The 20,822-nt window shown below is 43.6% G+C and overlaps 1 protein-coding gene across 2 annotated transcripts in view; it reads left to right on the top strand.

Moving 5' to 3' along the window:
- tou (bromodomain adjacent to zinc finger domain 2B toutatis) overlaps positions 1-20,822 on the top strand; it is an 860,023-nt gene that overhangs the window by 737,569 nt on the left and 101,632 nt on the right. For both annotated transcript variants that reach the window (XM_080276402.1, XM_080276403.1), the window contains one exon: positions 1,901-3,035. In XM_080276402.1, coding sequence (XP_080132528.1) covers positions 1,901-3,035 — 1,135 coding nt within the window. The remainder of the gene's footprint in view (positions 1-1,900; positions 3,036-20,822) is intronic.

The following is a 20,822-nucleotide window of genomic DNA, read 5'->3' on the forward strand; positions in this document are numbered from 1 at the left end:
TACTTCCCTCCATCCAGACATCTTTTCCTTTATTACTGTCCTCATTTGTCTGTCTCTCAAAAAGTCTCTCATCCATTCCAGAAGTTTCCCCTTTAGTCCTCCTATATATTCTAGTTTCCACATTAGTCTCTTATGAGGTACCTTGTCAAAGGCCTTCTCTAAGTCTAAGTACACACAATCAACCCAACCATCTCTCTCCTGTACCACATCAATCGCTCTTGAGTAAAAGCTCAACAAGTTTGAAACACATGACCTTCCACTTCTGAATCCAAACTGACATTCAGCCAAAATATTCATCTCTTCCAGATATTTTATCCATCTGTCTTTCAGGATTCTCTCACACTATTTTGCGACCATGCTGGTTAGAGACACTGGTCTATAATTCAGGGGTTCTTCCCTGTTTCCTCCCTTGTAAATTGGTACCACATTTGCCCTCTTCCATTCTTTTGGCACTTTCCCCTCTTCCAGTGAGCATACAATTAAGCTGTGAATTTTATTTATGTAAAGGGTGGCAGGTGTGCTATGATCCTAGCTCATCAGTGAGCTGAGTGCACTGAGCTGGAAAGGAGGTCTGTACTTACTTGCTCCCATTTACCCTCACCATTGCACCCACTCCTTCATGTATGCAACAGATCACCTCAGAAAATTTCATCCTCTGTGTGTATGTCTTACTGCCTCTGACCTCCATTCTTTTAAATGCAGTGCGTCCAGTGATCTTGATATGAACAGAGCTTGAATATGGCTCTGTTATTTTGCTTTTATTTTTTCTTGGAGGGAAAAGTCTTGCAGGTTTCTGACCTTTGGTTCCTTCTGATTGAATAATATATATATATATATATATATATTACCATATAGTTTTGCAACTCAGAATAATGTCCATCCCCACCCCCACCCTCACAAAAAATGTCAAGGCACGATACTGAGGCAAGGAAGATGTTATCTGTATAGAGAAGGAGACAGGGAGAAGGGCAGGAAGAAGAAAAAGTGGTGACCTTGACAGCACCACCACCATCCCCACCACCACCAAGCATGCTCCCTGATCTGATAGCAGTTAGTTAGAAATAAAAAAATGTGAAAAATTTTAGGGATTCCACCCCCAAACAGGTATTAATACTGTACTATAGATTAAATCTTTTGCAGATATATTGCTTTCACAATAAGAAAAAGGAAAATTTTCATTTGCATTTTTTCAAAATATATTTTTTAAACAATCATGTTGCATCAGCTTAGTTATTTTTGTACAGATTATAAACAGTAACATTGCATCAGCTCAGTCTTTTTTTTTTTTTTTTTTTTTTTTTTTTTTTTTATCAACTCTCTCTCTCTCCCCCCTCCCCCAGATTTTAAACAATCACATTGCATCAGCCCAGTAATTTTTTAGCAGATTTTAGTGAAACAAAAACTACGATAGAGAAATCTGTCTAGTCTGACATAAGAGAAAGGTTTTTGTCTTATATGCATAAATGTACTTTGTATGTACTTATGTTGGTGAGAAAATAGTATAAAATATATAAAAAAATCAGTCCAAGAGTACCTGTATTGCCAAAAAAGGAAATTACCACACTTTGTCATGTTCAAGTGGGATTTATGCCCTAAATGACATCAGTATAAAGGCCAAATAACTTACGGAGCCAATGATTTTTACTACTTGCATTAAAAATAAGGATTTTATTAAGGGTATTGTTTACTTAGTTCATTTAGTGGGTTATGATGATGTACATATGAACCTTTATTGCTAATGTAAAAGGTATTAAGAAGTACCTGAAAATTTAAAAATTTGGGTCACAGTCAGATGTTCCCCTTAAATATACCTAATTCACTTTGAAGGAGGTAAAATGGGATTGACTGTTACTTTCTTTTTTCCCCCCTGATTTTGTCTGACATCTGTATATATTCCCAGCGGACCATGTGGGTGCTGCCTCATGCTGGGGGGCCATACCTGGAGGGCCTGTCGTCGTGTGACTACACTGGCCGAGACCACTTCCCTCTCGTTCACCCACCCTCTGCCCCGAAGGAGGGTCACTCATATGAGGATGTCAGGGCAAAGCTAAAGGAAGCCAGAGAACAGCGGCAGAGGATGAAGGAGGAGATGAAACAAGAGGTAAAAGAAGAAGTGAAGGAGGAAATAAAAGAAGAAGTAATGGATGTGAAAACTGAGAAACAGGAGGAGGAGGAGGAAGTGGAGGATACAAAGGAAAAGAGTGTGGTCGATATAAAGCCCTTAAATGGTCAGATAAAAAAGGAGGAAGTGAAGGAAGAAGTGGAAGAGGAAGAGGATGATTGTGAAGTGCCTGAAATTCCCAGACGAACAGAAAGGAAAATTGAGGAAGTAAAGAATGAGGAAATAAAAAATGGTGAAAACCAAAATGGAGTAACAGAGTCAAAGGCAAATGGAAACACAAACGGTGATGTGTATTCATCAGTGCTAAGTGCTGGATTGAACCCATACTTGATAAATGGTCTAAAGGAAGGTACTACCATGAACAATACTGAAGGCATTGATCCCAATCTCCTAGCCACGGGACTTGGCTTAGTGCCTGGACAGTACCTCAGGCCAGAGCATGTGGCACAGAGAGAAAAGTTAAGTTTTACCTTGCTACCACGAATCTCCTGTGATGTGTCCTCTTTAGAATCAGTTCCCAGTAGCCAAACACCTCAGGGTACTCCCAAGGGTTCCCCGAGAGAGGCCTCACCATTCTCTAGATACAGTAGACCACAGAGTCCAGTGTTATGTGTCCCTGTGTCAACTATTAGTACCCCTGCCAGCACCCCTGGTTCCCTTGATGCCACACAGAGCAACCAGTGTCCACATACAAGCACCCCAGGAAATGTAAGCACCTCAGGGACCACCTTTGCTACACCAGGAACCACCGTTAATACTCCAGGGAACACCAACATCACGCAGGGAAGCACAGCAAGTACTAATGTGTTACCTCCATGCACCTGTGAGGATTCAGGAGGGACCCAGACACTGCTGCAAAAAGACCTACTAGAACGGCTACATCAAACAGCTGAGGCACTACCAATTCCTGATGGTCAGTATACCCAAATACATTGTTTTTTGTTTAGGCTATTTGGAAAAGGACTCTGACCGAGTCCCCAGGGAGGTGGTGAAGTGGGCAGTGAGAAAGCTTGGATCAAGGGGTGGTTTGTTAGAGTGGTTATGAGTATGTATGTGGGTGCTTACACCCAGGTGAAAGTGAATGGAGATTTGAGTGGTGAGTTTTCCCTGAATGTTTGCATGCATTAGAGGTAAATCTTGAGCCCCATATTGTTTGGCATGGTGCTTGAAGCTCTCTCATGTGATTTCAGAGTGGGACTCCCATGGGATATGTTGTATGTCGATGACTTGGTGTTGATTGGAGAGAATGAAAATGAGGCAAAGGGAAGAGTTAGGAAGTGGAGAGATGGAACTGGGCACAAAGGTTTTAGAGTACAATTGACATGGATAAAGCAGAAGTGATGATATCTGTGGCTGATAACAAAACCGTCAAACCAGAGGGAGTGTGACCATGTGCAGTTTGCCATAAGGGTGTGGGAAGTAACTCCGTCTTGTGCAGTGTTTGTGATAAGTGTGTACGTAAGAGATGTAGTGGTATTAGAGGTAGGCTGCGAAATAATGCTGATTTCATTTGTGTGGTGTGTGGAGAAAAGCATGTAAAGATTGAGAGGTGCAAAAGGATTGATATTGCTGGAGAGTTTCTTGAGTGTGTGGAGGAATTTTGTTATTTTGGGGACATGTTATGTGCTGGAGGTGGGGCAGGACCTAGCTCTGTGGCTAGGGTAAGGAGTGGTTGGAGAAAGTTGTGGGAGCTGTTGCCTCCTCTGATCCTGAGAGGGCTCTCCTTCCCTGCTTAGGGATGCTTGCATGCAGCCGTGTGTTAGGACTGTAATGCTGTAAGGTAGTGAGACCTGGTCAGTAAAAGAAATGTTTAGTCATAGGCTTAAATGTACAGAAATGACAATGATTAGATGAATGTATAATGTGTAATTGAATGCGACACCTAGGGGAGGGCTAGGATTGCAGTTCAAGTGTTGAAAGGAAAGATGGGACTTGAAAGAATGGATGGTGTTAAATTGAGATGGTTTGGAACTGTTTCCATTTTTCTGTTTTTCCTACTGCCTACGATCTCCAGTTTTTCAAATGCAGTGTGTCCAGGCATCTCAGAATGAATGGATCTAGAATTTGGCTATCTGTTATCTTGTTTTTGTTTTTCTTCTTACAGGGAGCAATTTGCAGGCCCCTTGCCTTTGATTCCTTCTGCCTTGCATAAAAAAATAAATAAATGAATAAATGCTGAAGGGAAGGGAGATGACATTTGGGTGCTTAAGGTGAGATATGTGAACGTCAAGGGTAGGGTTGTGAGAGGCAGACCAAAAAAGACTTAGGATGAGGTCATAAAGTGTGACCTCAGGGATAAGTGATTGCATAGGGAGGCTGCCAGAGAATGAGCAGTGTGGAGAACTGCCATTAGGGGACCAAGGCTGATGCATTGAAACATGCTGGAGCCTTTATAAATGAAACAAAATGAACTGATATCTTATATGCATGTTTATAAATAGAAAGTGGCTTTGTTAGCAGACTCATTAGTTGTAAATTTGAGTAAGAAATTGGGAAATGCTTTGAAATCTGTTGAGCTAGCACTCACTTATCCTTTACAGTAACTGTGGAACATGATCACATAGTTAGTAAATATGGAGCTGTAGGTTTCATATATAATCCCTTAACTGCGGGGATGTCGGGAGCGTGCCGTGCGCGTCCTGCGAGGATAATCACACTCCGACTGACTTTTTAAAAATATTTGCCAAAAATCTGAGTTATTAGTCCTAGAATATTATAATTACATAAGCTTATGGCACATACCTTCAGCTTTCTCCTGGGATGTTTGTTGAGCCTTCGTCGACTACCGTAGGACTCGTGGAGACTTCTGAAGTTGGGTGACGAAGTCTCCACTTTACACTTCCCGATACCCCGTAATATGGTTACCACTGCTTGATATTATAACTACAAACACTATTCTGTAAATTCAAGTAGTTTGGAATCCATATTAAAAAAAAAAAAAAACACTGTGAAAGCAACGTAAATTACGAGCGCATACGAGCCTTCCACCCACGCCTGTTCCCCGATGATATTCTGAGTCAGAGCTGTCATTTATTGTTCATAAACACACTCACACTTTATATTCCTAGTACTTTATTACACTTATTTATACAGTATATACAATGTTTATCCATAAGTTTCTTTCAGTACTAGTAGTTTATTTTCACTCCAGGCATTCACTTTCTCGTTCAGTAAACTAGCGTAGAGAGCGAAGTTTTCACTTTCACTTTCATTACTCCAAGTATTTATACACGCTATAGCAAAGCTTTCACTTTCACTTTCATTACTCCAAGTATTTATACTCGTATTCTTATATTACTAACTATTTACACTTCTATTTACATTCTCTATTTTATTTACATTATTTGCATTTCTATTTTATTTACACTTTGTTTTGCAGTGTCACTTGCAGTAACTTATAAAACTATTTTCCATTGTTCAGTTATATTTACATTTATTGCTTTCACTTGCTATTTACACATTATTTACATTTCCACTTGCACTGTTTTAGAGTCACCAGAAAGATCGTAGTCATTGTCCATCATTTTCATTGATAAATTAGCCAGTTCATGTTCCACAGCGGAGTCACTGAGCCCTTCACCCCTTCCCACATGAGGTTTAGTAGGGGTAGAAGTTATAGGGCCCTTTGCTGTGGGATAAGGACAGGCGCGAATCAGACGTGGTTTCACATGAAGTGGGAAGTGTGGCCTAGGGGCAGGGAAGGGTTGACAGTGTCAGCGTGGTGACAGCTGCTGATTTATATGCTATGAAATGATTGGCAGGAAATCTAGACAATACATATTAAATTAGGCAGTACCAGGTGAATGTAAATATCACTTAGGCTTCTCCCTTCCTTTCTTATATATATTTTTGTTACGAGAATAGGTCATACGGCATATTTCAAGGGTAAATAAACGGGAAAATTAGCGAACAAGTGCACGTGGGGTGTTTCCAGGTGATAATTATCCCATTCCAGACATATGGCAGTATCAGTTACCTTTTCTTTTTCTTTTATATATTATTATGTATAAGAATAGGGCATAGGGCACATTTCAATGGATAAAATGAGTGGAAAAATCCATCCAGGATCTGTGTAGCACAGCGCAACTCGGCAGGTGGGAGGAGAGGGTAATGGAGGGGAGGTAAGGAGGGGAGTCAAGGACAGGGGGAAAAAAGGCTAAATTGTCAACAGTGGATGGGAGTGCAGATGACATTAGCAGAACTGAGTATAGCTGGACACTGGTAGAACTGATAGATGATACAAGTCACCACTTGAAAGCCTGGGCAAATTCAAAATAACACAGAATCACAAAAGTGACGCCCCGTGGTATGATCCCTTGCTCCCGAGCGTCACAAAAGTGACGCTTCGCGGTTAAGGGGTTAATGGAATAATGATAGAGTATGGTAGGAGTTACTATATAGGTAAAGAAATTCTATTGTTTTTCTTGATACCTATCTATCTATCTATCTATTGCCAGACGCCTCAATCCCGTTCGGGGTGGCCACAAACAAATCGCCTCCACGTCACCCTGCCCCCCACCATTTCACTGCCCCACTCCCAACTCACACCCCCCTCTCTCATATACCTCTCCACCCCATCCCTCCATCTCATCCTCGGCCTCCCCCTCCCTCTTCCCTCCTCCACCTCACTCACATACACTCTCTTCATCAGTCTTTCACCCTCCATCCTCCACATGGCCAAACCACCTCAGTGTATTCCTTCTAATGCTTCCTATCACATCCACAGCCACACCACAATGCTCCTTTATATCCTCATTTGTCAGCCTGTCTCTCCATGTGACTCCACAGGCTCCTCTTAAATAACTCATTTCCTCTGCTCTCACTCTTGACTTGTGTCCTTCCAACAACGTCCAAGCTTCACTTCCATACGTTAGAGTTGGTATCACAATACTGTCATGTAATAACTTTTTCACTTCCATGCTCACTTCCCTGCTTCTTATCACTGCTTTCAAGGAACCAGCAACCTTTCTTCCATGCCGTACCCTTTCAAGCAGTTCACCCTCCAAACCTCCATCCTTACTCATCACACTACCCAAGTACTTAAATGTACTCATATTTTCCAATTCCTCACCATCCAATCTCACTGTACATTCACTGACTTCACCTCTCTCAAAGACCAGCACTTTACTCTTCCCTACATTCACCTTTATATTCCGTTTCTTACACACTCTCCAAAACTCATCCTCCAAGCCTTGCAGCTCTCCTTCATCTTCACTCAACAACACAGTATCATCTGCAAACAACAGTACAGGGGGTTTCCAAACTCTATCCTCTCACCAGAGCCACTCCAACATCCACTACCCTACCTTGTACCTCTTTTATTACTCCATCCATACCATAGATGATATTTTCTGAAATCAAAATATTGACAGTTACCTCTGTCGTTCTTTCCTTCATTCTTTCTTCTTCCTTCTGTCTACGGGTGACCCTATACTGAGTGGCAAGCCAAATTATTTCCTGTACACCAGGAAACCATTTACTATTCTGGGTGGTAACCATATAACCAAATAGTGGCATCTGGTGGTAAGTAAGGTGCTCCAGTTGGATTGAGCCCGTGCAGGTTTATATCCAAGGGATGGTTGGGGTTTATTGCTCATGTAATGCCACTCAAGGATGAGTGAGGCTGGTCACTCTCATCTTAAATGTCAGGACCAACTTGCCTAGCCCTGGGCTTCTATGCTGTTCATGGGGCAACACAGGATTGGATGATGGATGGATGGATGCATGCATTTTTTTACCTGTTTGTATAAACCCTGTTGCAAATTTTGTTTATAAACTCATAAAAGAGGAGAAGTGGTGGTGGTCATGAAGTTGAAAATTGGGCTGTTTTATGTAATGCAGTATTGATGCAAGATTGATTCCTGGCTGGTATAGGGAAAAGTTTAAGGATCTGAATTATCAGTTAGGGCAAAACTGTCTTACTGTGTCTTCCATATAGCCTAATGACATAATCAGAAAATACACTCGTGGACTACACAATCACACCAATCCTGAATGAGATAGCCCTAGCATGTGATATTTCAGTAAAGACCATTCAGTAGCTGTTTGTGCTTAACTGGTGATGGAGATACTTGGCACCACCTACTTTACATAGAAAACAGTTTGGGCCCAGGGTTCCAACTGGCAAGGAATATATGGCAGTGGACTGCAGTATGGTTTCTAGAATCAAAGCTAAAATATAAAATACGGTATTTTTATTATTCCCAAGTTTATTTGTTCTCACCTAACCGCATGTCAATCCTATGATGACATATTTGCTTTAAATAACTGCTGTCACCTCCAGGCCTCATCCTTCAGTCTCTTTTCCTTTCACAGCCCTCATTCCTACAAGCACATGGAGACTTTATAAACAATATGATACAAATGATATAATTTCTCCCTGAGTTGGTACTGTCAGTTGAAAGAGAGAGAGAGAGAGAGTTACAAGGTGATAAAGGGCAAAATTAATACAGTAATCCCTTCACTATCCGATGTAATAGAGCCAAAGGCATGTCCGGAAAATGGGCCCCTGCCTGCTGGACTGGTACTTAAGGACCTTAACCCAGCCTGACTTTGAAAGCCACCTAAATAACTCCCTACCAGACATGCATAGCACCTATTTAAACCTATTTAAGACCTTATTCACACCAATAATGGACATAAAGCATGAAGTAAATGAAAAGGAACCAAAGAATGAGGAATTAGAAGTGACTACCTCAGCCAGGGTACTTACAGCACGTCTATGGCCGCCTTCTCTAAAGCTTTGGCAGTGGTGAAAATGCTCTTGAAGCACTTACAGTAATCCAGTGTTGTGTTGCACTTACAGTAATTCTTTGCACTGTGAGTTATAATTGTTTAACACTGCGCATTGTAAATTGCACCACACCAGTTTCAACCGCCAGTTTGCACTCCACAGTTAATCCTTTGCACTCTAAATTCTAATTTCTTAACACTGCACAACACTGTAAATTCCCATGTGGTCTAGTGGCAAGATATTGCAGTTTATTCATTGTTTATTCACAAAAAACGAGCACGTGTGGCATCCACTTCGGTAAGCATCTACTCGCGATCGAAGTTAGGCAGTGATTGTTGGTGACGAGGAAACAGAGTTGCCAGATCGCAACAGCCACATTACCAAACTCCTCAATTTTTATTGCCAAATTTAATTTTTTATTACCAAATTCTTGAAGCTAGCATTTATTCTTCACTAATGATATATCTATCTATCTATCTGTAGCCCGACGCCCTAATCCCACAAAGGGTGGCCGCAGACAAAACGCCTCCAAGTCGCTCTGTCACCCACCATTTGACTACCCTCCCCCCAACTCACCCCCCCCCTCCCTCATATACCTCTCAACTCCATCCCTCCACCTCATCCTCGGTCTACCCCTCCCTCTCCCTCCCTCCACCTCACCTACATACACCCTCTTAGTCAGTCTTTCATTCTCCATTCTCTCCACATGTCCAAACCACCTCAGTGTATTTCTCCTAATCTTTTCAACCACATCCACATCTACCCCACAACGTTCCTTCACTTCTTCATTCGTCAACCTGTCCCTCCACGTCACTCCACATGCTCCTTTCAAGTAACTCATTTCCACTGCTCTCACTCTTGACTTGTTCCCCTCTTGCAAGGTCCACGCCTCGCTTCCATACGTCAGGGTAGGGATCACAATACCATCATGCAGTGACTTCTTAACTTCCATACTCACCTCCCTATTTCTCATCACTGCTTTCAGTGTACCAACAACCTTTCTTCCCTGCTGTACCCTTTCACGTACTTCATCCCCCAAAGTTCCATCCTTACTCATCACACTACCCAAGTACTTGAATGCACTCACATTCTGCATATCCACACCATCCAACCTCACTGCACACTCTGTGACTTCATTCCTCTCAAACACCATAACTTTACTTTTGTTTACATTAACTTTCAGATTCCTCCTCCTACACACTGTCCCAAATTCATTCACCAAACCTTGCAACTCCCATTCATCTTCACTCAACAATACTGTATCATCAGCAAACAGCAACACCAGAATCTTCCAAATCTCACCCTCATTTATTAGGGCCACCCCCACATCCACTGCCCTACCTTGCACCTCCTTTACAACCCCATCCATATATATATTAAACAGCCATGGAGACATCACACACCCCTGTTTCAGTCCCACATTGAGATCAAAGAACTCACTCAGCTCACCATCCACTCGCACCGTAGCCCTAGCTCCCTCGTACATACTCTTCACAGCACTCAACAATTTCCCCTCCACTCCATATATTCTTAATACCTTTCACATACCTTGCCTATCTATTCTGTCATAAGCTTTCTCCAAGTCCATGAAGGCAGCATACACTTTCCTTCCCTTCTCTAGATACTTCTCCACTACACATCTTAGAACAAATATCTGATCTACACACCCTTTTCCCTTCCTAAATCCCCCTTGTTCTTCTCCAACTAGCTCCTCTGTCATATGCCTAACCCTATCAATGAGTATTCTATCATATATTTTACCAGTCACACTAAGAAGGCAAATACCCCTATGGTTACCACATACTTCTCTCTCCCCTTTTCCTTTGTACAGAGCAACAACCATACCTGATTTCCAGTCCTCTGGAACCCCTTCCCTCTTCCCAAGCCAATCTACACAACTTCCATATCCACTCCACAACAATCTCACCCCCATACCTAAGCATTTCACCACACACTCCATCAATTCCTGGGGCCTTTCCCAGCTTAATCTTCTTCATCGCTTCCACTACTTCCGACCTACTGAGCTCTTCCTCCCTCCTCTCATCTGATATATACAAGTGGAAATACATGTAATGACTCTCCTTATAATTAACAGCATGTTGATTATTTTCACTCTATGTAGGTTAGCAGATTAATCAGAGAGAGCAGACAATCCACCGTCTCCATCATGTGTATCCTCATACATGTGAAAAATCCATTTGGTAATGCATTATTCTGATTCATTGCCAAACGAATTTTTCATTACCAAATTGGCCCACATTTGGTAATGAAAAATACCAAATGGCAACCCTGACAGGGGAGGGGAGAGGGGGGAAGAAGGAAGGGGTGAAGGGGCTGTGGTGTAAACAGCTGTTCGGCGCTTCATGGCAATTTCAAATTACGGGTGGGAAAAAAATTGGATTTTGGGGGGATTTTTGTCTTTTTTTTGGCCATTTTTGGGTTCTGAAAGTCCAGGCCCACAATGTCCAGCAAGTGGGGTGTCCAGAAAGTGGGCATCCGGATAGTATAGGGATTACTGTACTGTATATCAATGATCTTGCGGTCCATAGAGAGGAAATACTTTGTATTTGCTTGGGAATGCATATCCAGTTTGCAGTCATCCTAGTGTGAGTAAGATCCTATCAAGGTTTCCTTTTAACTGCTGTACTGTAATGCTATTGACAATATCCATGGGGAATCTGTTCCTGGTGGAGCAGATCTTGTACATGAAAAAGTTTTCACAAATGCAGGTGTTAAATCTTTTCAGTTACAGCTTCCAGCTGTGGTTGTGTGTTAAGTTTGTTGAGACCAAGCAACTCTCTTATGTCATGATTGTCAAACCTGTTCAGTAGTTTGAACACTTTAGTGAGCTGACCTTGTAGCTCATGAGTTTCTAATGAAAATAGTCCTGGAGCCCTTGGCCAGTCCTTATAACTCAGTCACTTGATGGATGGAATAAGTTTTGTAGCTCTAGCTTGAACTCTTTCAAGTCAGTCTGTGTCTTTCCTAAGTGTAGGCAACCAGAACTGCACAGTGTACTGCAGAAGCAATCATAGTAAGGAGTTATTGCACGTGAGAACTATCTTTATTTTTATAAGAAAACTGCTCCTGGATATATGCTAGCATGTGTCATGTCTCCATGGTTGTTCAATCTGTACATGGATGGGGTAGTAAAAGAGGTACAAGGTAGGGTAGTGGATGGTGGAGTGGCCCTGGTTAGAGAGGATAGTGTTAGGAAACTCCCTGTACTGTTGTTTGCAGATGATACTGTGTTGTTGAGTGAAGACGAAGGGGAGCTGCAAGGCTTGGTGGATGAGTTTTGGAGAGTGTGTAAGAAACGGAATCTAAAGGTGTATGTAGGGAAGAGTAAAGTGCTGGTCTTTGAGAGAGGTGAAGTCAGTGAATGTACAGCGAGGTTGGATGGTGAGGAATTGGAAAATGTGAGTACGTTTAAGTACTTGGGTAGTGTGCTGAGTAAGGATGGAGGTTTGGAGGGTGAAGTGCTTGAAAGGGTACAGCAGGGAAGAAAGGTTGCTGGTTCTTTGAAAGCAGTGATAAGAAACAGGGAAGTAAGCATGGAAGTGAAAAAGTTACTACATGACAGTATTGTGATACCAACTCTAACGTATGGAAGTGAAGTTTGGACGTTGTTGGAAGGACACAAGTCAAGAGTGAGAGCAGTGGAAATGAGTTATTTAAGAGGAGCCTGTGGAGTCAATGGAGAGACAGGCTGACAAATGAGGATATAAAGGAGCGTTGTGGTGTGGATGTGGATGTGATAGGAAGCGTTATGAGGAACACACTGAGGTGGTTTGGCCATGTGGAGAGGATGGAGGGTGAGAGACTGACGAAGAGAGTGTATGTGAGTGAGGTGGAGGGGGGAAGAGGGAGGGGGAGGCCGAGGATGAGATGGAGGGATGGGGTGGAGAGGTATATGAGAGAGGGGGGTGAGTTGGGAGCAGGGCAGTGAAATGGCGGGGGACAGGGCGAGTTGGAGGCGATTTGTTTGTGGCCACCCCAAACGGGATTGAGGCGTCTGGCAATAGATAGATAGAATTTCTGTGCCTTTTCCTCTACTTTGTTGCACTGTTTGGAAAACTTCAGTTTACTACTGATCAGAACACTTAAGCCCTGTTTACAAGTCAGCCATCCTCAGAGTTCTCCCCAAAAGTGAATTGTCTGACCCAGGATTTGCATGGCCAGTGTGCATCACCTTGCATTTCTCCAAGTTAAATGGCAGTTGCTATGTCTCAGACTTTTTCCCTAGCCTTCACAGGTGTTCTTGGAATTTTTCAGTCTCATCAAGACTGCTTACATTTGCTCCAGTTTTGTGTCGTCTGCAAACTTTGAGATGACCTTTAAATGCCAACATCAGTGTTATTGATAGAAATGATGAACATGAGTGGACTAAGAACTAACCCTTTTGGAATATCAGAAGTGACAGAAGCCCATTTAGAAGAAATTCTATTGATCATTACTTGCGGTTACCTATCCATTACCCATTTTTTTACCTGGAGTGTAACCTCCCTATTACTACTGAGTGCATACACTTTTGACAGTCTTAGATGAGGTACTTTGTTGATGCCTTTAGAAAGTCAGTGTAAAGGATGTCCACTACTTTATATCTGTTTTACTCACTCAACATTTTGTGGAAAAATTCAAGCAAATCGGTTTGGCATGATTCATGTCATCTGAACCCTTGCTGGGTTCATAATAAGGTTGCTATTTTCCAGGTGTTCGACCATCCTGTTTACAGTCCTTACATCTCACAGTTTTACCAAAATAGAGGTCAAGCTAATTGAAAGGTAACCCTCAGGACATTCCTGATCCCCTCACTTAAAGGGAGTCACATCTGCCAGCTTCCGGTCTTCTGGCACTTCCCATTTCCAGCAGCATGTTGATGATTTTTTAAGTAAATGAGCTAATTGGTCATACACCTCTATAAGAACACTTGAAAAGATTTTACCTGGACCAGGTAACTTGTTAATATTTAGCTTGTCATTTCTTCTTGTCACATTCTCAGTTGTACATCGGAAGATGATGGAATCTTCACTCTCATGGAACAGTAGTGGTCTTGCCATGTCATGAATATCCTCTAACATAAAGACCGAAGGAAAATACTCATTTAGGGGGTTGCCATCACCAGGTTTGAGGTTTGCATTACACCTGATTGATCCTTAAATGGTCTAGTACTGCTTTGAAAGGTTTCCTACTGTATGCCTTCCAGGAGGATTCATTAGGACTCTCTTTGCATCATGATGCCACCTTGATTTCTTTATGTCTTCTAGCCAACTTCATCAGAGATTTCATTCTCTTACATAATGTCCAAATCATGCTGGTCCTGGCTACTTTTAGTCCCCCTTGTATGCAGCCTTTCTCATATTGATCTCAGTGGCTGTTTCATACTAGACAGTTTTGGTTGAACTGATCTTAGCTTTGTGGGTGTACAGGGTATGAATACAGTCTGTCATTCTTAACCCACCCTGTCCCAGTGATGTATATGTACGTCGGGCCCTGCATGTGCACAAAATGCCAGGGATGTATATATATATATAAATATATATATATATATATATATATATATATATATATATATATATATATATGTCATCGATTTGAGATATTTGCCAAAATCAGAAATTCAGTTATGGCACAAGATATTTGCCTGGGATACTCATGTGCCCTTCTTAACCTAATACCCATGCTATGAGTCATCTTTGTGTCTCTCCTTCCATGCGGTGCTCTGCCAACTCAGTCCCACTTTGTGAGTGAGTGAGCACTATGGTGCATTGTGGTATTCCCCAACATGAGATTGACGAGCACTTGAACATTCCCTGTAATGGAGAAAGTAATTCTCCCATTGATGATGATGTTGCTGATTGAGACTACGTCCAACCTGAGTCGGAATCAAGCAGCGAGGACGAGATACCATCCCCAAGAAAGGCGAGGTATACAGCTGTCTGCATGGCTGTATCTCAGCCTGCACCACCACCACCACTATCATTTCCCACCTCACAAAGCCGCTCTTGCTCCATGAACGATTCCTCTAATGATAAGGAATACGAGGCTGACCCCTCAGGTGAACATCTGCTGCCTTTGTGGGTAGGACTGCCCAAGAAAACCCAGAGGAGTGGGGAAGAACTATATAGTAAAAAGTATAAGGTGGGCAATGCTTTGTTTTATTCTTGTGGTGTGCAGTGATTCCTGCCACCTCCAGCTCCACGCTGCGCTGCCTCTCCCCAACCCAGTACCTCCACCGCACCTGAACTGCCCCGCGCTTCCTTCCCACAGCCTCAAATGGTGAGCAAATGAGCATAAGGTAAAGTTAAGGGGAAGGGAAAAGGCAGGGGGAAGAAAAGTGCGAGTTGTGGGGAAAGTGAGGAGGTAAGCTCTATTCCCCAACCTCCTCCCCAGCCTACTACTGTACCGAATTTTTTCCCCATCCTGATGACGACGATAGAGGTGGCCCCATTGGTGACAAGGGCGAAACCAAAGGAGGAGATGCAGTCACATGGGATTAGGAAAATAGGAGCAGTTTCATTCCCATCATTCATCCCTTCACAGGCGATGATATTGGAGGTTGTACTGTGCCGGAGCTGACTTCCACCTCAAGGAGAATTGATTTCTTCAAGAATTTTTTTTTACGAGGGAGCTGTTATTGAGAATTGTTCTCCTCTCCCATACCTATGCCGCTGCCTTCTGTGTCACAACCCCACAGACACCCCACAGCCAACTCTTCAATGCAGACATAACGAGTGATGAGTTGTACCTCTTCCTGGCCTTGGTTTTCCTGATGGGACTAATCAAGATAAATCAATTGCCTTCGTACTGGACTGTCGATCCCCTTATATCAATACCCTTCTTTGGAAGAGTCGTGGGGCAGAACAGGTTCCAGTACATTCTAAGGCGCCTTCATTTTTTCGACAGTGAGCACCCTAGCAACATTTGCCACACTGACAGGATGAAGATTATTCGGCTCGTGTTTGATCACCTGGGGTGTGCGGTTCACTGCCTCTTTCTATCCCTACAGAGACCTGGTCATGGATGAGAGTCTCTTGTTTTGGAGGGGAAACATCGCCTTCAGGCAGTATATCCCAAACAAGAGACACCACTTTGGGTTCAAGATTTTTGTCATGTGTGATGGCAAGACCGGGTATGTGCAGGACATAGTCCTGTACACAGGTGCACAGATGGACATTTTGGAAGATTGAACAGTCGGACTGTCGGGGACCGTGGTGAAGACGATGTTGAGAAGCACCTTCATCATGGATATGCCCTGTACCTGGGCAACTGGTACGCTGGCCCAGTTCTCGCCTGATACTTGCACCAGCAGGAGACAAGTATCTGTGGGGCAGTAAAGAAAGCCTGGCAGCACATGGTATGGGTGGGCCGGAAGCTGCAAAGGGAGGAGGTGGTATTTTATCAGGCGAACGATATCCATGCCACCACTGGCACCACAACCGAAAAGTGAACCTGTTATCGATGGTTCACTGCCCCCTGATGCACCTCACCAAGACCGTGGACTACTGCAGTGAGAAATGGGTTCACATTTGGAAGTCGGAGCTGGTAATTGATTTTAACACATGTATCAGTGTGCGGCAAGTGGACCAGCCTGACGCCATGATTTCAAGTGTGGACAGTGCCAGGTCCACAATGAAGTTGTACAAGAAACTTTTCTTCTATCTTCTGGATATAACGACACTGAATGCCCATCTCCTCCACCCCAGTACCACGGGAACCAGTGAGACCTTCGAGGGGTTCATCAGAGAGCTGTGTAGGGAGCTGATTGGCACCCATGAATGTGATCGTGGGCCTCGCCAACATCCACATGGCAGTGAAAACCCCCTGCACCTCACCGAACTCCACTTCCCTGAACTTATCACAGCACAAGACACAAAAGAGTCCCCAACACAGGTGCCATGTCTGTGTCAGCACAGCTATGGACCCAGCAGAAGGACACCAGGTACCAGTGTATGGAGTATGATGTGGGGTTGTGCCTAATCCCATGCTTTGAGGAATATCACACCCTCCTCCACTTCTAAGTATTAGAGACCTGTGTTATTTGCGAAAAGACACCTTTGAGTGTTATTTTAATGTATGTATAAATTAGTTTAAGTTATTTCATAAGTAACTTATGTATATATAAATTAGCATAAGTGATTTCATAATACAGTAAACTCTCGATATAACGAGCTAATTGGGGGGGAGGGGTGGGTTGCTATATCTGATAATTCGCTATATCCGATGGTCGTTATTATCCGAGGGATTGCCGAACCTAGGTCGCTATATCCGTGGAGTCATTCAGTCTTGCGTGCGCAGCCACAACCTAAACTTACTCTGTGAAGTGTCACATGGAGAGTTCAATGGTTTATGTAGTTATACATGTAAATACCATCCTCTATGAAGTTGTACATATAAATACATTATAATGTAGTACTGTTACAGTACACTGACCGTGCCAGGAAGTGATGCTGTAGTCACTGTAGGAAGAGGAGGGAGGCAGAGGGGGAATTGTGAAGAGGTTAGATGCTGTCACCACACAGTACACCTGTACACCATAAAACACCACACTGTACTCGCCAGAAATTTTTGTATTGTATAACTACGGCACTATACTTAATACATAATAATACAAAGTGAACATTACAGAACAATATTTACACATAAGTATAGTACTATATACACCATATATACACTTTACATGACACTTTATTCACTCATTCATCATCTGATCCAGCAAATATTAATTCTGGTGGCTCTGGTGTCAGTTGTGTCAAGTGAGGAAGGTGTGCTGTTGCCAGAAGCCAAACTGGGGAGGCTCACAGAGGACGTCGAAGCAAAAGACACATTCAAGGTCTCTAACACTATACGTTTTTTTTTCCCAGGTGTTGAGGTGACAGGCTTGAAGAAGTCCAAAATTTTCTGTTGGACTTGCCTGCCCTGGTTTCTCCTCATGAGGTCCAGTCTGATCCATCTGAGGAGCTCATAGTTTTCCCCCAGAAATCCACAAGTGTCGTCTGGAATGGCTAAGAGTGTGTCTGCTGCATTGATGGCAGCAGACAGCGATGGCCGATGTGTCCTCTCCTCTTCCTCCTCCGCAGGTGGTTTAGGCGTGGTCAATCCCTGGACTATTTCCTCCTCTGTTGGTGGTATCCAGTCAGACCACCATCCTCGACTAGCCTCTCCTCCTCCCCTTCTGCAGGGATGGAGCCTTGGCCAGCTGCAGCCAACATTTCTGCTGCCTTTGGTGGCTCAAATCCCTCGAAATTAGGCTTCTGGGCTGGAGTCATGGGGGTTTTGAGGAGCTTGCACCACACATTGCAGAGAGTAGTCACTGGCACCTTCTTCCAAGTCTCTGCCCAGTTCAGTATGGCATCCTTGATATTGTCTATCTATCTATCTATTGCCAGACGCCTCATTCCCGTTTGGGATGGCCACAAACAAATCGCCTCCAGGTCGTCCTGTCCCCTGCCATTTCACTGCCCTGCTCCCAACTCACACCCCCCTCTCTTGTATACCTCCCCACCCCATCCCTCCATCTTATCCTTGGCCTCCCCCTCCCTCTTCCCCCCTCCACCTCACTCACATACACTCTCTTCGTCAGTCTTTCACCCTCCATTCTCTCCATATGGCCAAACCATCTCAGTGTGTTCCTCATAACATTTCCTATCACATCCACATCCACACCACAACGCTCCTTTATATCCTCATTCGTCAGCATGTCTCTCCATGTGACTCCACAGGCTCATCTTAAATAACTCATTTCCACTGCTCTCACTCTTGACTTGTGTCCTTCCAACAACGTCCAAGCTTCACTTCCATACGTTAAAGTTGGTACCACAATACTGTCATGTAGTAACTTTTTCACTTCCATGCCCACTTCCCTGTTTCTTATCACTGCTTTCAAAGAACCAGCAACCTTTCTTCCCTGCTGTACCCTTTCAAGCACTTCACCCTCCAACCCTCCATCCTTACTCATCACACTACCCAAGTACTTAAATGTACTCACATTTTCCAATTCCTCACCATCCAACCTCACTGTACATTCACTGACTTCACCTCTCTCAAAGACCATCACTTTACTCTTCCCTACATTCACCTTTAGATTCCATTTCTTACACACTCTCCCAAACTCATCCACCAAGCCTTGCAGCTCCCCTTCGTCTTCACTCAACAACAAAGTATCATCTGCAAACAACAGTACAGGGAGTTTCCAAACACTATCCTCTCTCACCAGGGCCACTCCAACATCCACTACCCTACCTTGTACCTCTTTTATTACCCCATCCATGAACAGATTGAACAACCATGGAGACATGACACATCCCTGTTTCAACCCAACCTCCAAAGAGATATTGTACTTGATATTGTACTTCTTGAAATTGTCCAGTGCTTTCTTCCCCCTGGTGTCCACATACCCCTCCTCCTCCATCCCATCCTCAGTCCCCACCATGCACTGGTCCAGCTAAATTTTTCGATATTTCGATAATGCCTCTTGGCACATTCGATCACCCCCTGGTCCATTGGCTGAAGTAAAGCAGTTGTGTTGGGTGGTAAAAATATCGCCTTTATTTTTCCATCCTTGGAACACAATTTCACAGTGGAAGGGTAGGCTGGGGCATTGTCAAGGAGGAGCACAACCTTTACATCCTACTGATGCCATACCAGGCCTGGTGCTGCCAAATGGAGGGGTCCAAACTCTGATGAAACCAGTCATTGATAATATCCTGGGTAAACCAGGCAGAAGGGTCACTGTGGTATTCTGTAGGAAGCTTGTCCATACTGTAATATCTTTGAGAACCCTTGGCTTCCTGCTGTTACCCACAACGACTGGTTTCCTGTGGTAGGACCCGTCGGCGTTAGAGCACACCAATACCAATATGCGATCCTTCACACTCTTCCTCCCCAGAGTGCTGCTTATAGTCTTGGAGGCCTGCGTATTTTTGGGGAGTGACTTCCAAAAACGACCATTTTCTTCAGCGTTGTATATCTGGAAGTCGTGGAGGCCCTTCTTCTCTTTCAGTTCACAAAACTGGTGTATGAAAGGATCCACTGCGTCCATGTTGGCACTTAGAAGCTCGCATATGATAGCCTTATTCACAATGCTTTGATGCTGTCTAAAGTGCCACAGCCAGCCATCACTGCACTTGAAATTCTTGTGGCCTAAGTGACGAGCAAGCCTCTGTGCCGCATGTTGAATATCAGCATCTTGAACAGGAACACCCTCTGCTCTGTCCTGCATGTACAAAATATACACTGCCTCGTTGAGATTTTCCATGAGAAGTCGTCGCTTGCGGTAGACTTCTTTCCCCATCTTGCTGGCATCCACTGCTTTCATGGCCTCTTTCACCTCCTTTACCTTGATGAGGTCATAGACTTTTGCCTTCATCAGGTCGTATTTATTCATAAGTTGACTTTGTGTTGCCCCTTCCTCATACTCCTGAATAATTTTATATTTCTCTGTCAGGGAGAGCATCTTCTGCTTCCCATTGCTTGAGGATGAAGGGCTAGGTGATTTGGAGGCCATTCTTGCCGTAGGTAGGTACGGTAGTGTAGGTAGGTCACATGTGGTATGGGAGGTAACGCAAGTGAGAGAGGTAATGCAAGAGAGAACCACACGGAGCAAGTACTATGCACAGACTGAGAAAGACCCAGCGCGGAAAGGGGTGAGGTGTGTGGGCTAGCTAGCCTAAGTGACTCATTGCTCGGGCTGGTGGGTGCATCCACAATGGTGAGTCATGGGAGCCACCTGATACACGAACTACCGCCGCATACACCGAACAAAGGTTGCTATGTCCGGCGGAAGTTTACTCTGAAAATAATGGGTTGCTGTATCCGAAGTTCACAATTAAAGGGTTCGCTATATCGAGCGTTTACTTTAAGTGCACTGTGAGTACTGTACTTCATATATGACTTGTGTAATGTGACGTGTGTTCGAGAAATGACACACAGAGTGAGCACAGTGTGCAGGAATAATTCAGTGTGCAA

Source organism: Coenobita brevimanus, chromosome 65, assembly GCF_032717465.1.
Source record: "Coenobita brevimanus isolate Jiangsu-jjx chromosome 65, ASM3271746v2, whole genome shotgun sequence".
Classification (NCBI taxonomy): domain Eukaryota; kingdom Metazoa; phylum Arthropoda; class Malacostraca; order Decapoda; family Coenobitidae; genus Coenobita; species Coenobita brevimanus.